Source organism: Monodelphis domestica, chromosome 2 (genome assembly GCF_027887165.1).
Source record: "Monodelphis domestica isolate mMonDom1 chromosome 2, mMonDom1.pri, whole genome shotgun sequence".
In the NCBI taxonomy this organism is placed as follows: Eukaryota; Metazoa; Chordata; class Mammalia; order Didelphimorphia; family Didelphidae; genus Monodelphis; species Monodelphis domestica.
In genome coordinates, this window is record NC_077228.1 from 178,626,142 (window position 1) to 178,647,102 (window position 20,961).

Sequence of the window (20,961 nt, forward strand, 5' to 3'; positions counted from 1 at the left end):
CATTCGTTCTAATAATTTCAGTATCTGATATGCTTACAATTTATTACATAATTAACACACTCCATATTTTCTGGGTAAACTAACTTGAAACACAATTAACAACACTGTCCATCTAGTAAAGAAATTTCTAAAGAGCAGAACATTTTATTCTATATGTACTTCAAAAGGAACTCAAAACTCAACTCAAAAGGAAACCACAAAAAAACTTCAGTGACAACAAGGAGATAAATGAAGGAGTGTCCTATAATAAGCCAAAGAAAAAGAGTTACTCCTTCTGAACACACTAAAGCTAAGACACTAAGGGAGCTTTTAGAAGACAATTTAAACAAAATTTGGAAATTACATAGACTCTCACCATTAACTGATCATCAACATGCAAATTATAATACATACCTTTTGTGGAGAAAAGGAGATCTTTTTTCCTAGTGGAGAGTTTGGTTTCATAATTCTTTCCGGTGTAACTTTCTCATCTAAATCATATACTTCCTTTGCAAAGCAAGGGCGCTTTCTAACCTGCAAAAACATACCAATCCAGAAGCCAAAATAAACTGAAGTTAGTTTTCAGAATTCAATAAAGTCCTATCAATGTTTTCTATTCCGGGAAAAATGATAACAACTCTTGGTCAGAAGATAGACCAAGACTGACTTGTAAAAAACCTGAGTATGACCTATAATCTGTGCAATTCTTCTGTGAATACATACATATTTTTTTTCTCCTTCTGAAGAGACCTTACTCTATAGAAGGGTCCTAAATGCAGGATGGCTCACATTCAAATTTATATGGCATTCGTCACACAAAAATGTATATGTTACTACCAACCAAAATACATTACAACATGATGGTAACACTTTGTTACTAAGATACAAACTAGTGGTTCATCTTGGACTAAATAAAAGAAGTCAGTTACTGATCATGGAAAAGAATCGCATGTCATGTGCTACCCACTCTTAAAATAATCTCATAAGGTAAACCCCAAGGACAGTGTTATAGCAAGGTTCTAGTGTACATAATAAAAATTAAACAATTTTGGAAAGTAAAGTTAAAGAACCACTCTTTTGTTTTCAGATTCAGTAGAAATAAACTTAAGGAATTGATTTAATTTTTTTTTAATTTAAGTGACTACAGCTTATTAGAGGGAATTGAAGTTAATATTGGAAGAACTAGGGGGCAGCTAGGTGGTTCAATGGACTGAGAGTCAGGCCCAGAGATGGGAGGTCCTGGGTTCAAATCTGTTCTCAGACACTTCCTAGGTGTGTGATTCTGGGCAAGTCCCTTAACCCCCATTGCCTAGTCCTCACCAATCTTCTGCCTTAGAACCAATGCCCAGTACTGAGCCTAAGACGGAAGGTTAAGAGTTTTTTTTAAAAAATTGGAAGAACTGCCCCAGATTTCTGAAAATGATGGCTAACTTTGCTCTCTGTCACCTTAATCTCCTCTCCTGAACCCTGTTTATATTATTCGTGTTTTTCAATAGTAGCCATGCCTCTTCCTGTGTTCTGCATTACAGAAGAACTGAACTAAGGAAGAAAAAGGAAGATGATACTATATATATATATATACATATATATATATATTTATTTATTTATATATATATATATATGATACTTTCTAGTATTTGAGTAAGTACCAAAGGAGAAAGTGGGGTCAATGTAGACAAGGAATTAATGTTTTTCTGATGAGTTTAACTCCAAATCTCTGTACCTTTTCTCACAAAGTAAATACAGAATGATTCTTCATTTCCATTATTTTATGCCTTTTACAAATTGCATATGTTAGAAACAAAATGAGAAAAATGACAATGATGAGCTTTATTTGAGTGTTTATGTTTCACAAAAGATTACTTCTAACGGATAAAATGTGCATTCAATAAAACTATATAAGTTTATACTCCAATAAATTGAATGGTGACAATTCAGAGAGGGATTGAATCAGTTTACTTTTGCATTATCTTTTTTTCCTAAGACTTTGTTAAGCAAATGTATAGCATTAACAAAACTCTAGGGAGGAATTTTTTAAGCTACTTTCAAAAACAAACTATTCCCTTTTTGTAACAGTAATGACTTAGAAACAAAGTAGATACCCATTGATTGGGAAAATACCTAAACAAACTGTGTGTAAATCAACAAAGAATTCAATGAATATAAATACATGCAAAGATGTACATGAACTATACACAACGACTTCAACAATGGAAACAAAATGAACAACCAAAAAAAGTTAATGTTGCAAAAGATATATTAAAAATGGAGGCAATTGGGTGGCTCAGGGGATTGATAGCCAGGTCTAGAGATGTGAGATCCTGGTTTCAAATTTGACCTCAGATACATATTAGCTATGTGACCTTTGGCAAGTCACTTAATCCTCATTGCCTCACCCTTACCACAGTTCTGACTTGGAAACAACACACAATACTGAGCCTGGGATGGAAGGTAAAAATTTAAAACAATATAAGATATATAAAAAATAGAGGCAGCCAGGATGCACTAGTAAATAGAGTGCTAGGCCTGAAGTTAGGAGGACCTGGGTTCAAACTTGGCCTCAGATATTTTCTGAACAAGTCACTTAACCTCAATTGCCAGCCCTTATTTCTCCTCCATCTTAGAATTGATACCAAGATAGAAGGTAAGGGTTAGAAAAAGTATAACTTGAACAAAGATATCCAAGAAGACAGTTCCAACCCAACCCTTCCTGGTTGTATGAAGGTCCAAGTGTATCCATCACTTATTTGATTTCACTCTACAATTGATTTTGTCATGTAACTGCTTAAGTCATGGCTCTTTTCCTCTGAACTTAATTCAGAAATTTAAATGACCTATTATAATGGGTTAAGTTCAGACATCCAGCTCTCCTCATCACTGTTCTATTCCTACCTCAAGGAATCCTGCTATACTTAGGGGATGGAAGTAAACACCAGGGAGTTTGGTCCAAAATCTTTATACCACCAACTTATCCTTTAAGATTGTCTGGTTTGAAAACTTAATTGGAAATTAAATATGATTCTCTAAAATCGGTTAAAGAACAAATCATAGAAACAATAATTTAATTGAAGAGAATGACAGTGATGAGACATCATATCAAAATCTATGGGATGCAGCCAAAGCAGTACTCAGGAGGAAATTTATATCTTTGAGTGCATATATTAACAAATTGGCTAGGGCAGAAGTCAATGAATTGGGCATGCAAATTAAAAAACTAGAAAAAGAATAAATTAAAAATCCCCAGATGAAAACTAAATTAGAAATCCTAAAAATTAAAGGAGAAATTAATAAAATTTAAAGTAAAAAACTACTGAATTACTAAATAAGACTAGAAGTTGGCACTTTAAAAAAAAACAAATAAAATAAAATACTGGTTAATCTAATTTTTAAAAAAAGAAAGAAGAAAACCAAATTAACAGTATCTAAGATGAAAAGGGAGACCTCACCTCTAATGAAGAGGAAATTAAGTCAATAATTTTGCCCAATTATATGGCAATAAATAATGGGAATCTAGGTGATATGGATGAATATTTTCAAAAATATAAATTGCCCAGATTAACAGAAGAAGAAATAGAATATTTAAATAATCCCATGTCAGAAAAAGAAAGGTAATAAGCCATCAAAGAACTCCCTAAGAAAAAATCCCCAGGGACTGATAGATGCACAAGTGAATTCTATCAAACATTCAAAGAACAACTAATTCCAGAAGGAAGGTGGCCTTGCAGTCCCAGATCTCAAACTATACTATAAAGCAGTGGTTATCAAAACAATTTGGTACTGGCTAAGAGATAGAAAGGAGGATCAGTGGAATAGACTTGGGGTAAGTGACCTCAGCAAGACAGGGCTATGATAAGCCCAAAGATACCAGCTTTTGGGACAAAAACCCACTATTTGAGAAAAACTGCTGGAAAAATTGGAAGACAGTATGGGAGAGATTAGGTTTGGATCAACATCTCACATCCTACACTGAGATAAACTCAGAATGGGTGAATGACTTGAATATAAAGAAGGAAACTATAAGTAAATTAGGTGAACACAGAATAGTATACATGTCAGAGCTTTGGGAAAGGAAAGATTTTAAAATCAAGCAAGAGCTAGAAAAAAAATCACAAAATATAAAATAAATAATTTTGATTATATCAAATTAAAACATTTTTGTACAAACAAAACCAATGCAACCAAAATTAGAAGGTAAGCAACAAATTGGGAAACAATCTTCACAACAAAAACCTCTGACAAAGGTCTAATTACTCAAATTTATAAAGAGTTAAACCAGTTTTACAAAAAATCAAGCCATTCTCCGATTAATAAATGGGCAAGGGACATGAATAGGCAATTTTCAGTTAAAGAAATCTAAACTACACATGAAAAAGTGTTCTAAATCTCTTAGAATAAGATAGATACAAATCAAAACAACTCTGAGGTATCACCTCACACCCAGAAGAATGGCCAACATGACAACAATGGCAAGTAATGAATGTTGGAGGGGATGTGGCAAAGTCAGGACATTAATTCATTGCTGGTGGAGTTGTGAATTGATCCAACCATTTTGGAGGGCAATTTGGAACTATGCCCAAAGGACACTAAAAGTCTGTCTGCCCTTTGATCCAGCCATAGCATTGCTGGGTTTGTACCCCAAAGAGATAATAAGGAAAAAATCATGTACAAGAATATTCATAGTTGCACTCTTTGTGGTGGCAAAAAACTGGAAAATGAGGGGATGCCCTTCAATTGGGGAATGGCTGAATAAATTGTGGTATCTGTTGGTGATGGAATATTATTGTGCTCAAAGGAATAATAAACTGAAAGAATTCCATGGGAGCTGGAATGACCTCCAGGAATTGATGCAGAGTGAGAGGAGCAGAACCAAGAAAACATTGTACACAAAGACTGATAACACTGTGGTACAATTGAATGTAACAGACACTATCCACTAACAGAACACTATCCACATTCAGAGGAAAAACTGTGGGAATAGAAACACAGAAGAAAAACAACTGCTTGATTATATGGGTCCAGGGGATATGATTGGGGATATAGACTCTAAATGAACATCCTAGTGCAAATATCAACAACATGGAAATAGGTTTCAATCAAGGACACATGTAATACTCAGTGGAATCAGCTACGGGAAGGGTGGGGGGAGGGAAGGAATGATTCTTATAACCAATAAATAATGTTCTAAATTGACTAAACAAATAAATAAATTTAAAAAACAAACAACTAATCTCAATACTATACAAACTATTTGACATAATAAGCAAGAAGGGAGTTCTACCAAATTCCTTTTATGACACAAATACAGTACTGATTCCAAAGCAAAAACAGAGAAACAAAACTATCTCCTTAATGAACACAGATGCAAAAATCTTAAATAGAATACTAGCAAAAAGACTCCAGCAAGTGATCACAAGGGTCATTCATTATGATGAAGTGAAATTTATACTAGAAATGCAAAGATGTTTCAATATTAGGAAAACCGTGCACATAATTGACCATATCAACAAGCAAACCAACAAAAATCACATGATTATCTCAATAAACACAGGAAAAAGGCTTTGACAAAATACAACACTCATTCCTATTAAAAACACTAGTAAGTATAGGAATATAGAGGGGCCTTTCCTAAAAATAATAAACTATATATTTAAAACCATCAGCAAGCATCATCTGCAATGGGGATAAATTATAAGGATGTCTGGTTTGCTGACCAAAGAAGTCTGATCCATTATCTTTGACCTTAGAAGTAGAGCCAAATAATGAACTCTTCTTAATCACAAGAGGGAAAGAGAGCTTTCTTGTTTTCTTTTGTTTTAAACCCTCACCTTCTCTATTAGAATCAATACTAAGCATCTGTTCCAAAGCAGAAGAGCAATAAGGACTAGGCAAGTAGAATTAAGTGACTTTCCTAGAGTCACACAGCTAGGAAGTAATTGAGGCCACATCTGAACCCAGGTCTTCCTTATTCTGAGCCTAACGTTTTATCCACTGAGCTTTCTAACTGCCCCAAGAGGTGTTGCTGTCAGTCCTCATTTCCATCTTCCAAATCAATCCTATTGTCCCCTATGTCCCTAAACTATGTAACAAGACATTTGTCTTAAACCTCATGATATCACTTAGCCTGTTCTGTCCTTTATTCTAACCTTATAAAAATGAATTAGGCCCTTATCTAGGGGTCTTTGGTTTAAAACTGAGGCCAAGTCATTAATCCATTCTTATTGGCAGATTTGAACCCTGTTAATTAAATTTATCTTGCTCAAAGAGAATGTGTTTAGATCTACCTTTGTTAAATTTCACTTGTGTCCCACTCCCTAAACCCTCTAAGAACTATCACCAAGTAACATATAGCCCTATTCTACATACAAGTGTACTTCTTTTAAGTATTTGGAAAAGTCAAACCTTCGTCTGATTTAGAATGGCCTTACTCACAAATGGTCCAAATTACTGAGGTTTTTACCTTAGGGAAGACCAAATAATGGAAATAAAACTAATAAAATCTGCACAAAAGCTAACATGTAAGCATTTATTTTTGCATCTGTTTCTTCTTAAAAAGCTAAATATTTCTATTATACACTAATATTTAACTCAGCAATAATACTAATCACAATATATTCCAACATACTCAATAATAGCCAGGGAACAAATTCCATGTTGAGCAAAAAAGTTGACAACAGATGAATTTCAGGACATATATCACCAATGCATGTATTTAAAACTCATGTGTAAGGTCTATTTTTCTGTTGGAATTCTTTTCCTTGGTGGAACACTAGACTGTCTCTATTAGTGAGTTGGCACCACAGACAAAATGCTTAAATTCCTCAGGTACAACTATGCATGGTACAATTTGTCTTAATGACATGTTATTATAAATAATCTAACACAACAATGGACTCCTTTGTCCCAATAAAAATGAAGCTAAAAAAATAGTCTAATTTATGGCTGTGTTATGACCCAACTAATCTCTCTGACTTCCATTGAAATGTTGATTGATTCTTGACAACCACGTTCAGCTATATCTGGATTATTTCACTGCCAATAAACCTTGCTCACCTGCTGCTTGGTTTCTAAGGGACGAATCCTTTTCTTGTCTATTTGAAAATCATCTTTTTCATCACTAAGCAAAGAAGCCTGTTTCTTGGCAGATAATTTTGCAGCTAGAGTGATTTTTGGAGTGGAGTCTTCTGTAATGGGACAAAGAAACAATTAATTGCCAAAAGCCTTCCTCAAATGAAATTCAACTTTATTACTGCACATTACATCTTGCTTATAATTCTATTCTTGAAAAAGATTCCTGTTCTTGGAAGACAATTGCACAACCATTGTGTTTCTGTCCTATTGTCTTCAATAGGACTTATAAACAAATATCTGCCCAAAGTCATGCACAAATAAAGCCTGCAAAATTTTCAAAATAAAATTGGAATCAAGATGCAACATCCAAAGAATAGTTTTAGGATATTTTTACATGGGAAGATAAAATGTTTATAATAATTTGTTCAATAAAAAAAATTTTTTAAGATTTTTTAAGACACATTCTTCAATAGAAATACTGAATTAATTAAATATTTATAATCATTTCGTCTAATAGTTCTAACAAAATGCTGATTTTTTTAAATATTTAATTTATTTTATAATTTAGTTGAGTAACTTCAAACTACTACTACAATGGCAGAATGGCTTGTCAAATTACTGGAGAGAGAAGTGAGTAGAAAAAGAAACATGGTGTTGATATTTCAATGAGACCTGAGAGTTCTTATTTGCAATTATAGCAAAAAACAGTACCCAAAACAGAACCAATAACTCATGACCCTGATATGGGAAAGTAACTAGATCTTTGTGACCAGAGAACAAGGCAAAGGTATCCCTATCTACTGTAATTCAACTTTATTTGCCACCTGAGTTCAGCCAGAGAGACACACAGAATTTACAGAATCTTGATATGTAAGGAACTCCAAATCAAAGCCCAACCAATACTTAACCAAAAATCCAGTCTCGCATTTCTGTCAAGTAAGGCCAGAGTGTAACATAACAGAGTCCAAATATATAGCCTCTGCTTGAATATTTTGAACCATTCTCCTAAAGTTTTCCATTCTACTTTTTAAACTGCCCTAATTGTTAGAAAGTTCTAATATCAAGTCAAAACCTAGAAGCTCAAGGACAAGATGCAAGTGCAAGTAGTCATGGGCAAGTAGAACCCTAGAATTATGAAGGAACAGGCCTGTCTATGTGAATTTGTATTGCACCCTATGAGGAAAGTGGAAATGGAGGCTGGTACATGAAGGGCTAAACTAGCAAAAAAATTTTGCTTCTATAATCTTCTTCAAAGAACTAGCCAGAACAGAGAGACAGGCTAAGTGGAATGGATGCAACTTCAAAAGGAACCAGAGGATGAACCAAGATAGAGTAAAGCAGTCACAAAGATATAAAGCCTGAAAAATGTAGCTCAAGGACCCAATAGAAAAGAAAGGAGTTTCTTACTAGGAATGTAGGGGAGAAAGATACGTTTTTTAAAATCTTAGCTGGTGGGTTTCTAAAAAGAAAGGACTAGAAGACAGTAGAAAAGAAGTCTTTGTTAATGCCCTTGCTTAAGAAATGGAGAAGCAAAAACAAACACTAGGAACTATATGAATACAACTACAAAACATTCTCCACACAATTAAAACTAGATCTCAACAATTGGAAAAACATTGATTGCTCATGGGTGGGACGAGCTAACATAATAAAAATGACAATCCTACCCAAATTAATTTACTTATTTAGTGCCATACCCATTGAACTACCAAAAAACTTCTTTACTGAATTAGAAAAAAAAAATAACTAAGTTCATTTGGAAGAACAAAAGATCAAGGATATCCAGGGAAATCATGAAAAAAAATGCAAAGGAAGGAGGACTTGCAGTCCCAGATCTCAAACTATACTATAAAGCAGTGGTTATCAAAATAATTTGGTACTGGCTAAGAGATAGAAAGGAGGATCAGTGGAATAGACTGGAGGCAAGGGACCTCAGCAAGACAGTATATGACAAACCCAAAGATCCCAGCTTTTGGGACAAAAATCCATTATTTGATAAAAACTGCTGGCAAAATTGGAAGACAGTGTGGGAGAGATTAGGCTTAGATCAACACCTCACACCCCACACCAAGAAAAATTCAGAATGGGTGAATGACTTGAACATAAAGAAGGAAACTCTAAGTAAATTAGGTGAACACAAAATAATATACATGTCAGACCTTTGGGAAGGGAAAGATTTTAAAACCAAGCAAGACTTAGAAAGAGTCACAAAATGTAAAATAAATAATTTTGACTACATCAAATTTAAAAGTTTTTGTACAAACAAAACCAATGTAACTAAAATCAGAAGGGTAGCAACAAATTGGGAAACAATCTTCATAAAAACCTCTGACAAAGGTTTAATTACTCAAATTTACAAAGAGCTAAATCAATTGTACAAAAAAATCAAGCCATTCTCCAATTGATAAATGGGCAAGGGACATGAACAGGCAGTTCTCAGCCAAAGAAATCAAAACTATTAATAAGCACATGAAAAAGTGTTCTACATCTCTTATAATCAGAGAGATGCAAATCAAAACAACTCTGAGGTATCACCTCACACCTAGCAAATTGGCTAACATGACAGTAAAGGAAAGTAATGAATGCTGGAGGGGATGTGGCAAAGTTGGGACATTAATTCATTGCTGGTGGAGTTGTGAATTAATCCAGCCATTCTGGAGGGCAATTTGGAACTATGCCCAAAGGGTGATAAAAGACTGTCTGCCCTTTGATCCAGCCATAGCACTGCTGGGTTTGTACCCCAAAGAGATAATAAGGAAAAAGACTTGTACAAGAATATTCAGAGCTGCACTCTTTGTGGTGGCCAAAAATTGGAAAACGAGGGGATGCCCTTCAATTGGGGAATGGCTGAACAAATTGTGGTATATGTTGGTGATGGAATACTATTGTGCTAAAAGGAATAATAAAGTGGAGGAATTCCATAGAGACTGGAACAACCTCCAGGAAGTGATGCAGAGCGAAAGGAGCAGAACCAGGAAAACATTGTACACTGTGACAAGGAAATCACTTTAAAAGACTGATATATATTAAGTGGGTTGGTTGGAGAGGTTTTTGGTCTGAGAGGTGGTGCTTTGAGGATTGGCTCTGAAGGAAGCTGGAGGTGGAGGCCCCTGAGACTGTTTCTCCATTTTGGTCATGTGAGTAATAGGGACTGATCTCCTTTCTTTGCCCCAGCTATCTAAGGGCTTGGGCCTTTTGGCCCAGCCTAAACAGAAGGGGTATTTAAGCCCTATTCCCTTCTCTCCCCTTTCTCTCTCCCTCTCTCTCTCTATCTCTAATACCTTTGTTCATCCTGTTTTAATTAAACTCCATAAAAGGTTGACTGCTGACTTGAATTTTCATTTAGGAATTACATAGCTGAATTCCTTGGCGACCTTAAATTAATATATATCAGTCTTTTAAAGTGATTTCCTTGTCACATTGTGGCGACCACAAAGGGACTAAGTGGTGAGACGGTATAGTAAAAAGGCAAGGAATTTCAGAAGTTTATTGAGAGAATTCTTTAGACTCCCGTGTGGTCAGCAACAATGGTGGTGGCAGGGGGGAGGGAAGAAAAGAAAATGATCTTTGTTTCCAACAAATAGTGTTTGGAAATGACCAAATAAAAATTAAAAAAGAAAAAAGAAAAATAAATAAATAAATGAAATTTAATCTGCAAAAAAAAAGAAAAATAGAGAAGCAGATTCAGGGAGAAAAGCAAGGACACCTCTGACCAACAAATTACAGCAACAAATCAAGAAGTGATTTACTACCTAGCCCAAGCTGAGCAAGGGTTTTATACAAGAGAGCAGCTAGATGGCTCAGTGGATAGTCAGACCTGGAGTTGGCAGGTCTTGGGTTCAAATCTAGCCTCAGGCACTTCCTAGCTGTGTGACCCTGGGAAAGTCACTTAAAGGCTACTGCCTAGCCCTTATAACTCTTCTGCCTTGGAACCAATACACATTATTGATTCTAAGATGGAAGGTAAGAATTAAAAAAAAAAGTTCTAGGCAGAAAGGGCAAATGTCCTATATATCTGGTAGCTGCCCAGATTTAAGCTATAAGAACTTTTGCACACTGAACTATTAAGCTTTTTTGCCCATCAATCCCTATATATATATATATTCCTATCTTGGATGTTCCCCTGTAATAAATTCTACATAGTAAATTCTCTTTAAATATTTTTGCTTTGGGGCAAGTCAGGTAGTACAGTGGATAGAGTAGCAGGTCTGGAGTCAGGAAGACCTGGTTTCAAATCTGGCCTCAGACACTTTTAGCTGTGTGACCCTGGCAAGTCACTTAACCTTGATTGCTTAGCCCTTACCACTCTTCTGTCAAAGAACTGATGTTAGGACAGAAGGATATGGATTTAATTAAATAAATAATGTTGCTGCTATCAGAGAGCAGGAAAAGACATGGAGGCAAAGGACAGCCTGTGGCCTTGTCTCTCAAAAGCAATCCAGGATTTGGAGACCTCAGTAATCAAAGAAAAGCAGCAACAAAATGAAAGCTGAACCAGGCATTGGGCAGTCAAGATCTGGCCTTGCTGGAAGAAATAAATAAGAGAGGGTCAATACAACTAGTCTATTGTACACTGTGGCACCACAACCACCCACATGCAATATGAAAATTGTCACTGAATGTTTCTCAGGAAACTTTTAAATTTCTACTTAAAATCTTAAGAGCAAGATTCAACCAAAAAGCTAATTGAAATAATCAACAACTTTAGCAAAGTTGCAGGATACAAAATAAACCCACATAAATCATCAGCTTTTCTATATATCTCACAGCTCAGCAGCAAGAACTAGAAAGAGAAATCCCATTCAAAATCACCTTAGACAAAATAAAATACCTAGGAATCTACCTCCCAAGACAAACACAGGAACTATATGAACACAACTACAAAACACTCGCCACACAACTAAAACTAGACTTGAACAAATGGAAAAACATTAACTGCTCATGGATAGGACGAGCCAATATAATAAAAATGACCATCCTACCCAAACTTATTTATCTATTTAGTGCCATACCCATTGAACGACCAAAACACTTCTTCACTGATTTAGAAAAAACCATAACAAAGTTCATTTGGAAGAACAAAAGATCAAGGATATCCAGGGAAATCATGAAAAAAAACACATATGATGGGGGCCTTGCAGTCTCTGACCTAAAACTATATTACAAAGCAGCAGTCATCAAAACAATTTGGTACTGGCTAAGAAACAGAAAGGAAGATCAGTGGAATAGACTGGGGGTAAGCGACCTCAGCAAGACAGTATACGATAAACCCAAAGATCCCAGGTTTTGGGACAAAAATCCACTATTCGATAAAAACTGCTGGGAAAATTGGAAGACAGTGTGGGAGAGACTAGGAATAGATCAACACCTCACACCCTACACCAAGATAAATTCAAAATGGGTGAGTGACTTAAACATAAAGAAGGAAACCATAAGTAAATTGGGTAAACACAGAATAGTATACATGTCAGACCTTTGGGAGGGGAAAGGCTTTAAAACCAAGCAAGATATAGAAAGAATCACAAAATGTAAAATAAATAATTTTGACTACATCAAACTAAAAAGCTTTTGTACAAACAAAACCAATGTAACTAAAATCAGAAGGGAAACAACAAATTGGGAAAAAATCTTCATAGAAACCTCTGACAAAGGTTTAATTACTCATATTTATAATGAGCTAAATCAATTGTACAAAAAATCAAGCCATTCTCCAATTGATAAATGGGCAAGGGAAATGGATAGGCCGTTCTCAGATAAAGAAATCAAAACTATTAACAAGCACATGAAGAAGTGTTCTAAATCTCTTATAATCAGAGAGATGCAAATCAAAACAACTCTGAGGTATCACCTCACACCTAGCAGATTGGCTAACATAACAGCAAAGGAAAGTAATGAATGCTGGAGGGGATGTGGCAAAGTAGGGACATTAATTCATTGCTGGTGGAGCTGTGAACTGATCCAACCATTCTGGAGGGCAATTTGGAACTATGCCCAAAGGGCGACAAAAGAATATCTACTCTTTGACCCAGCCATAGCACTGCTGGGTCTGTACCCCAAAGAGATAATGGACACAAAGACTTGTACAAAAATATTCATAGCTGCGCTCTTTGTGGTGGCCCAAAACTGGAAAACGAGGGGATGACCATCAATTGGGGAATGGCTGAACAAACTGTGGTATATGTTGGTGATGGAATACTATTGTGCTAAAAGGAATAATAAAGTGGAGAAGTTCCATGGAGACTGGAACAACCTCCAGGAAGTGATGCAGAGCGAGAGGAGCAGAACTAGGAGAACATTGTACACAGAGACTAATACACTGTGGTATAATCGAATGTAATGGACTTCTCCATTAGTGGCGGTGTAATGTCCCTGAACAACTTGCAGGGATCCAGGAGAAATAAACACCATTCATAAGCAAAGGATAAACTATGGGAGTAGAAACACCGAGAAAAAGCAACTGCCTGAATACAGAGGTTGAGGGGACATGACAGAGGATAGACTCTAAATGAACACTCTAATGCAAATACTATCAACAAAGCAATGGGTTCAAATCAAGAAAACATCTAATGCCCAGTGGACTTACGCGTCGGCTATGGGGGTTGGGGGGGAGGAAAAGAAAATGATCTATGTCTTTAACGAATAATGCTTGGAAATGATCAAATAAAATATATTAAAAAAAAAAAATCTTAAGAGCAAGAAAGCTGAAAGTCATCTAGAAGGCTACCATGGTACCATGGAAAAAGTCCTGACTCTAAAGTGAGAGTTGTTGCTCAGTCATTTTGATTGTGTCTGACTCTTTATAATCCTATTTGGGGTTTTCTTGGCAAAGATACTGGAGTGGTTTGTCATTTCTTTCTCCAGCTCATTTTACAGATGAGGAACTGAGGCAAACAGGATTAAATGTCTTGCCCAAAGTCACATAAAAGTGCCTGAAACCAGACTTGAATTCAGAAAGATAAGTCGTCTTGATTCCAGGCCCAGCACACTATACACTGCATCACCTGGTTCACCTACAATCAGAAATTTGTTGACATTCAGTTGTGTCGAACACTTCATGACCCCATTGGGCCATAGCTATCAATGGCATTTTCTTGGCAAGGATATTAGAATAGTATGCCATTTCCTTCTCCAGTGGATCCTTTTGTCAGCAAACCTGTATTCAAATCCTGCCTTTTACACTTACTATCTTTGTGGCCTTGGGCAAGTCCTCATCTCTCCATGCCTCAATTTATTTATAAAATTGGAGACTGTACCAACTGGCTTCTGTGATCCCTTGCCATTATATCTATGATCCCACAGTCTAAGCTGCTATCTGATACATGACCTACCCCACTTCAATACCAACAAATGTTTATTCCAGGTTCTATTTTAAAACCATAATTGACAGGAAACCAGCATACCTCATAAGGCAGCACATTCCATCTTTCAACAACTCTAATTGTTAGGAAATTCTCTCTAACATTAAGTCAAAATATGCCTTTATTTACCTTCAAACCTTTGATCCTACTTTTGTCCTTTGGAGCCACATAAAACAAGTTCTAATTGCTTTTCCACATGATAACCCTTCAAGTACTGTAATGCAGCTATCATATTCCCTGTTGAAACTTTTCTGTAGGCTAAGTAATTCAAGTTATTTCAACTAGTCCTCATGGGACACACTTCAGAGGTTCCAGGCCCTCTTGGTCACTCTCTTCTGAAGCTTTCTAGGTTGCCAGCTTTTAAAATGTGGCACCGGAATAAGGCCTCATTTTTTTTTAACCTCTTGGTAGCACAACACTACTAACTATATATTTCCTTTCTTAAAATGCCTTCCTTCCTCGATCTCTATGATACCTCACCATAATAGTTCTCCCACATCTCTGATAGCTCCTTATGCCTCATTCAGATGCAATTTTGTTCTTTCCTCTTCCAAATCTGGGCATTCCCTAAAGTTCTTGTCCTCTGTCTTCTTGCTCATCTTTCTCCCTCAGTCATCTCATCTACTCCCATGACTTCTATAACCCCTTTATGAAGTCATGTCTCAAACCTTTAAGTCTCTCTCCCAAGTTTCAGTCTCAGTTTTTCAGCTACCACCTGAATATTCCTATTCTCACTATAATCTCCAACTATTTAAAACTAAATTCATCATTTTACCCCTAAACTGGCTTTTCTTTCTGATTTTCCTATTTGTCTCAATCCCCCCAGACCTCATCTTTGGCTCATTCCACTCCTTTTGCATTCAATCAGTCACCAAATCCAGAAAGATTCTTTCTTTGAAATAATCCTCTTATCTACTCCTTGCTTTGCTATCATCCTAGAACAGAGGTTCTTAATTGGGGTACTTGAACTTGTTTGTTTTTTAAAGAATTTTGATAATTTTGTTTCAATATAATTTATTTCTTCACATGATTCTGCAAAGGTATCCAAAGTTTTCACCTGATTGCCAAAAGGGCCAATGGCAAAAAAACATTAAAAGCTCCTACCCCAGAAACTGGTGATGCGCTGAACAGAAAAATCACTGACTTAATCAGAAGGTCTGGGTTCTGTAGATGTGTAACCATGGCAAAGTCATATATTTGAATCATAGCTTGAAGGTGTTCCTGAAATGTTAGATGACATTGATACACGTACCTATCAGAAATCCCACATACAACATCCAAGTCAAGTGGCAACCCAATTTTTCATTAAGGACCTCCAATGATAAAGAGCCCACTAACTTTCAGAGGAAATCTATTCAACTTTAAGACAGCTCTAATTGTTAGGAAGTATACAAATTAAATTGAACTTTGCCTCTCCGCAGCTTTTACCTGTTACTCCTGATTAAATTCTCTAAAGCCAAGCAAAATAAATCTAATCCCACTTTCACATGTCTTCTGGTATGAAAAGGTTATCATGTTATTCAGCTCAAATCTTCTTTCTTCTAGGCCAATCATCCCTAAATCCTTCAATAAATTCCCACATGGCATGGTCTCTAGCTTTCTCACTTCCCTGATTTTCCTCCTTCGTTCACTTTGGTGTCAATATTCTTCTTAAAATATAGCATTCAGAATTGAACACAATTCTCCATGTGTAGTCAAATCAAGACAAAGAACAGCAGGAGCAGAGCATAAATCAGATCCTAGACCTCTTCTAATACAGCTCACATTAGCTCTTTTGGTTTCTTTCCCATATAGTTGAATCATACTGAGTCTTCGGTTCACTAATACATAAAATTTTTCATACAGACATCTAGCCCTACTGTGACATTCTTTCATACCATCTGGGTCTCAGTTTCCTCATTTGTAAAAAGAAAGTACCTTCATCTATTGTTGGAAGCCTCTTAAGGATAAGGATTATGTTATTTTTATAATGGGGACCCAGAAAAAATTTGTCTTTGAACAAGGGGACTGGACTAGATTGTTGGTAATGATTAGTAGCATGATCAAAGCAGTGGTTTAGGATAAATTTAGTAGTAGGATCCAGGATGGATTAGAGAGGCAAAGAATGGAAGCCAGGACCAGATAGGAGACAACTGCAAAAATCTCAGTGAGATGTGAGGTCTAAATAAGAATTAATAATTGTGGGAACAACAAATAAGAGAAAATTTTGAAGTTAAAATTGACAAAACTTGGGAGACTGAGAGAATATGCAAAGGAAGACACAAAGAAGATACCAAGGTTTTAAGTTTAAGTAATAAGAATAATGGTACCATTAAAGAAAAAGAAGTCAGGATGAGCCAAGAGAGCAATATGATTAGTTCAGTGTTGAATATGAAGTGATAATGGGCTATTCACCTAGTCCAGCAAGTAGTTTGAAATATAAACATGAAGCTTGAGAGTTAAGAGCTGGAAATAGAGGTTAGTTAAGAATTTCTTAAGCAGAGTTTCTTAATTTGTGTCATAAATTCCTCTGGCAATCTGGTAAAGCCTTCTCAGAAACATGTTTTAAATGTTTAAAGTCAAAGTTACAAAGGAAGCCAATTATATTAAAATGTAGTTATTAAATTTTCTTTTAAAAATTCATGGGCACCCAGGTTAAAAACCCTCCTGGGTTAAAAATGTGGGGATAAATAAGTGTCAAGGCATATATCTTGGTAAATAAGAGGAAAAAACTGAGAATATTTTGGAAGCAAGAAGAAAAATTTCTGAGGGAGATAGAAAAGAACTGATGTTGAGATGGGAAAAAGGCAATAAGGCAGTATCTTCAAAACCAAGAGTAAGAGAAAGGAAGATGTGGAAGATGACACTTGGGTTTTGAGCATGGGTGACTGAGAGGACAAGTAATGGGGGAAAATGAAATAAATTCAATTTTGGATATTTTGAGTTTAAGATATTTATAAAATATCCAGTTTAAGATGCTTAGTAAACAATTAGAGATGCAATACTGAAGGTCATGACAGTGATTAGAGTTAAATAAATAGGTCTAATAATTATCTAGATAAAGATGATAACCAAATCCAAATCATTAAAAGAAACAGTATCATGGGAGAAGAGAAGACTAAGGATCGAGCCTTGAATGAATGAGGATCAAACAAAAGAGACTAAGAAGGAAGGAAATCAAGAGAGATTAATGTCAGGAAAGCAAAAAGAAAATACAATATTCTAAAGAAAAGCATGATCAATAGAGTCAAAGGCTGCAAAGAAGGATGAGGATTGAGAAAAGTCACTAGATTTGGGTATTCAGAGATCATTGATAACTGAGAGGAATTTTAATCAAATGATCAAAAAAGGTCAAGAGACAGATTGCTAATTAAGAGTGGGAGGAAAAGAAATAGAAGCATTGATTACAGAAGAGAGAAGAGATATAGGATGACAAATGGCATGAATGTATGGATCAAGTGAAGATTTTTTAAGGATTGGTGACTGGACAAAAGGGAAAGCAACTTGTGAGAAAAGGATAGTGCAGAGTTGAGCTCTGCATCAAGGGGTCAAAATGGAGAAAAGGAAGAAAGCTTAAATAGTATAGGAGTAATGGTCTGAAAAAGAATTAAGGGACAGAGGGACTGAAAATCATGGTGAAAATGAAGAACAGGATTAGGAATTATAAGGAAGAAGGATAGATGGAATGACAAAAAAATTATGATCAAATAAAGAAATTTTAGAGATGATAAACATGGAAGTGGAAAACTTGTAGGCAATGGCAAGACCAAGAAATGACTATCTGTGGAAATGAGTAAGTTGAGGTACTAGGAAGTCTCAATATGGTGAAGCCCCATGCTATGAAAGCAGGGGTTGAGAAGCAGAGAAAGATAAAGAATCAGCTACTCATGGAAGAGGTCTGCAGGCCAAAACTTATAGTAGCATATGAACCCACACTGCCTTCCATCATCCCATTTTGAAGAATCTTCTTTTTCTTCCCCACCTCTCTAGAAATTATTTTACCTTTTAAAAAGCAATAATATGGCATCAGACACTTCCCAACTATATGACCTTGAGCAAGTCACTTAACCCCCATTGCCTAACCCTTACCACTCTTCTGCCTTGGAACCAATATACAGTATTGATTCTAAGACAGAAGGTAAGAATTATTTTTTTAAAGGCAGTAATAGCTAAATATATCACCCAAAGCAGATAGCAGCCCTAGACAAAAGGTTACCTTGGCAAGTTGAGGTTTCATTTTTCATGGAAGATGTCACCAATGGAGTGGTGAAAGAACATGAAGCTCCTTGGTTCACATTATCATTGATATCATTAGTGGGACTATGCAAATGGCATGTACAATAACATGGCAAGGGTACTTCAGTCTTTTTATTTAAGTTCTCTCCTGGCTTTTCTAAAAATAAAAATAACACATGGGTTTTTAAATAAATATACATAATACTTGTTAGTGATTCAATACATCAATAAAAAAGAACTCACAAAAAAAATTTCTGCCAAAAAAATTTGTCCTAATTACTAAATCCAATGCAATCCAGTAAGTCAAGAGTAGGCACATGATCAGTTAACATGCCATTTAAACATGCAATAATTAAAAAATGCAAGCTGATTTCTCACTTATAAAAGTGAAAGCAAGAAGAGATGTGAGCAAATATCTAAAATAATACTTTCTTAACTACTGATATTCCCACAACCAAATATGAAGGTGAGCAGCTAACTCATCTCTAATACTTGATAAATATTAATAATGTAAGTCACAGTATAAGTGAAATCATCCCCACATATTAAGTTCTTCCTTCTACATAAAAGTATTTTAATATGCCACCAGTTCAAATGCGGTAGTCTGAACCATACAATGAAATATTCATTATTGCGTTGTATATCATAATCAGTATTTGAATATGTAAAAACACAAACACATCTCAAGTAAAGCAAAACACATTTTAATGTTACTATTTAAATTCAATGCAACCATTCATATTTTCATGTTTAAATATATTTACAGATTATCTCCTCTATGTGATCTTATAAGAGTAGGAAAATTGTCTAATTTCACCTCGGCATACCCAGTGGCTACCACTATTTATTATAGTAGATATTTAATACATGTTTTCTGAATTTAATTAAAGAAGAAAATTACAGCTCAAAGAGTCTATCCAAGGTAATAAAGGTAGGGACTTGAGCAAAAATCTAACTTTGATGAAGTGAGACATTAATCCATTCTTGAATCCAATTTTCTAGCGTTACCAATTGACCATAAGTATTATCACAATAAACTTTTTTTCCTTTGAAATACTACAATGAGGAAACTCAATTAGAATTATTTATTTACTGGGGGAAGGACCTGGAATCATACATAACATTTTACTTTTATGAAAAAGAGACAGACTGTAAATAAGCAGTTTGGGGACTTAGCTCTAAAACACATTTCTAGGATATGGCATATCTTAGTGTCAGTAAAGATTCAATCTCCTATACTATCTTCACCTATATTAGTATTCAGTGATAATTTACCTTCACAGTGATAACTTGGAAGCATTGAAAGATACTGACATACCTTATAAACAATCAAAAAGATTATTTCAGTGGCAATCTCTTATCTGTACAGTGACAATTTATGTATTGTTCAGAACACACATATGATATACCATAACTCTTTGTAAACAAGAGTTAATAAGATCACCTAATTCCTAAATAATTCTAGATAAAAAGTCATTTTTAATTCTTATTTCTTCAATACTTCAAGAATTCACAATTTCATCCACATAAGTGTCCCCTCCTAAGAGTAAAGACTATAACTTCTCCACAACCTACTACCCAATCCCTCGGAGGTATTGTGGCCAAAACAATTTATCGCCTGGTGGCCAATCCTCCAAAGATGATCCTCTAAGGTTCACTAAGCTGGTCTCCCAGTGAATGAGAGCCTGCTGCTAGGTTGACACATCTGAAGCCTTTCCAGTGTGGTAGCACTAGCTCTGAATTTAATGCTAATGTCTGAGAAAAGGAGCACCTTCAAGTCATACTAAATCAAGAGTAGGACTTCTGGAGAGAATTATCATTGTTAGCATTAGTAGTAGTAATCCTCCTCCTCCTCCTTCTCATCATGAATAATAAATAATGTTACTAGTGACAACTTCCTTCCATAGCCTTCATTTTACACTGTATACATGAGGTTCAGTAACTTGCCCAGAGTCACAGCTAAATATTGTAACCACAACTTTGAGGACAATGCATCGGAATCCAAGCATCACAGCTGTTTCCACTCCAGCATTCTCAGATGCTGATAAAGACAGTGTTAAGACATTGATAAGTTACTCACCACTGAGAGACTGCTGCCATGCCAGGGCAGAACAAAGTAAGGCTAAGCTTTTCCCACTTCCTGTTGGGCTCTCCAACAAACAGTGCTGCTTACTGTTTAATCCTCTCACAATCTAAGGATAAAAAAAATTACATAATCAACTTACATTGATTAGGTTCACCAAAATTTACCTTAATTAAAAATAGGAACTAAACAGCAACTAAGAAGTGAATGGCCAGGTGGGAAAGTCACATGTGGAATAGAAGAGGCTATTTACACCTA

The 20,961-nt window shown here is 35.6% G+C and overlaps 1 protein-coding gene across 3 annotated transcripts in view; it reads right to left on the reverse strand.

Annotated features, from left to right (window-relative positions):
- BRIP1 (BRCA1 interacting helicase 1) overlaps positions 1–20,961 on the reverse strand; it is a 250,268-nt gene that overhangs the window by 223,449 nt on the left and 5,858 nt on the right. For 2 of the 3 annotated variants that reach the window (XM_007481765.2, XM_056816477.1), the window contains exons 3-6: positions 20,701–20,812; positions 18,601–18,777; positions 7,030–7,160; positions 394–513 (exon numbers count right to left, since the gene is read on the reverse strand). In XM_007481765.2, coding sequence (XP_007481827.2) covers positions 394–513; positions 7,030–7,160; positions 18,601–18,777; positions 20,701–20,812 — 540 coding nt within the window. Of the gene's footprint in view, positions 1–393; positions 514–7,029; positions 7,161–18,600; positions 18,778–20,700; positions 20,813–20,961 lie in introns of those variants that run through there. The other variant, XM_056816478.1, reaches the window with a different exon arrangement.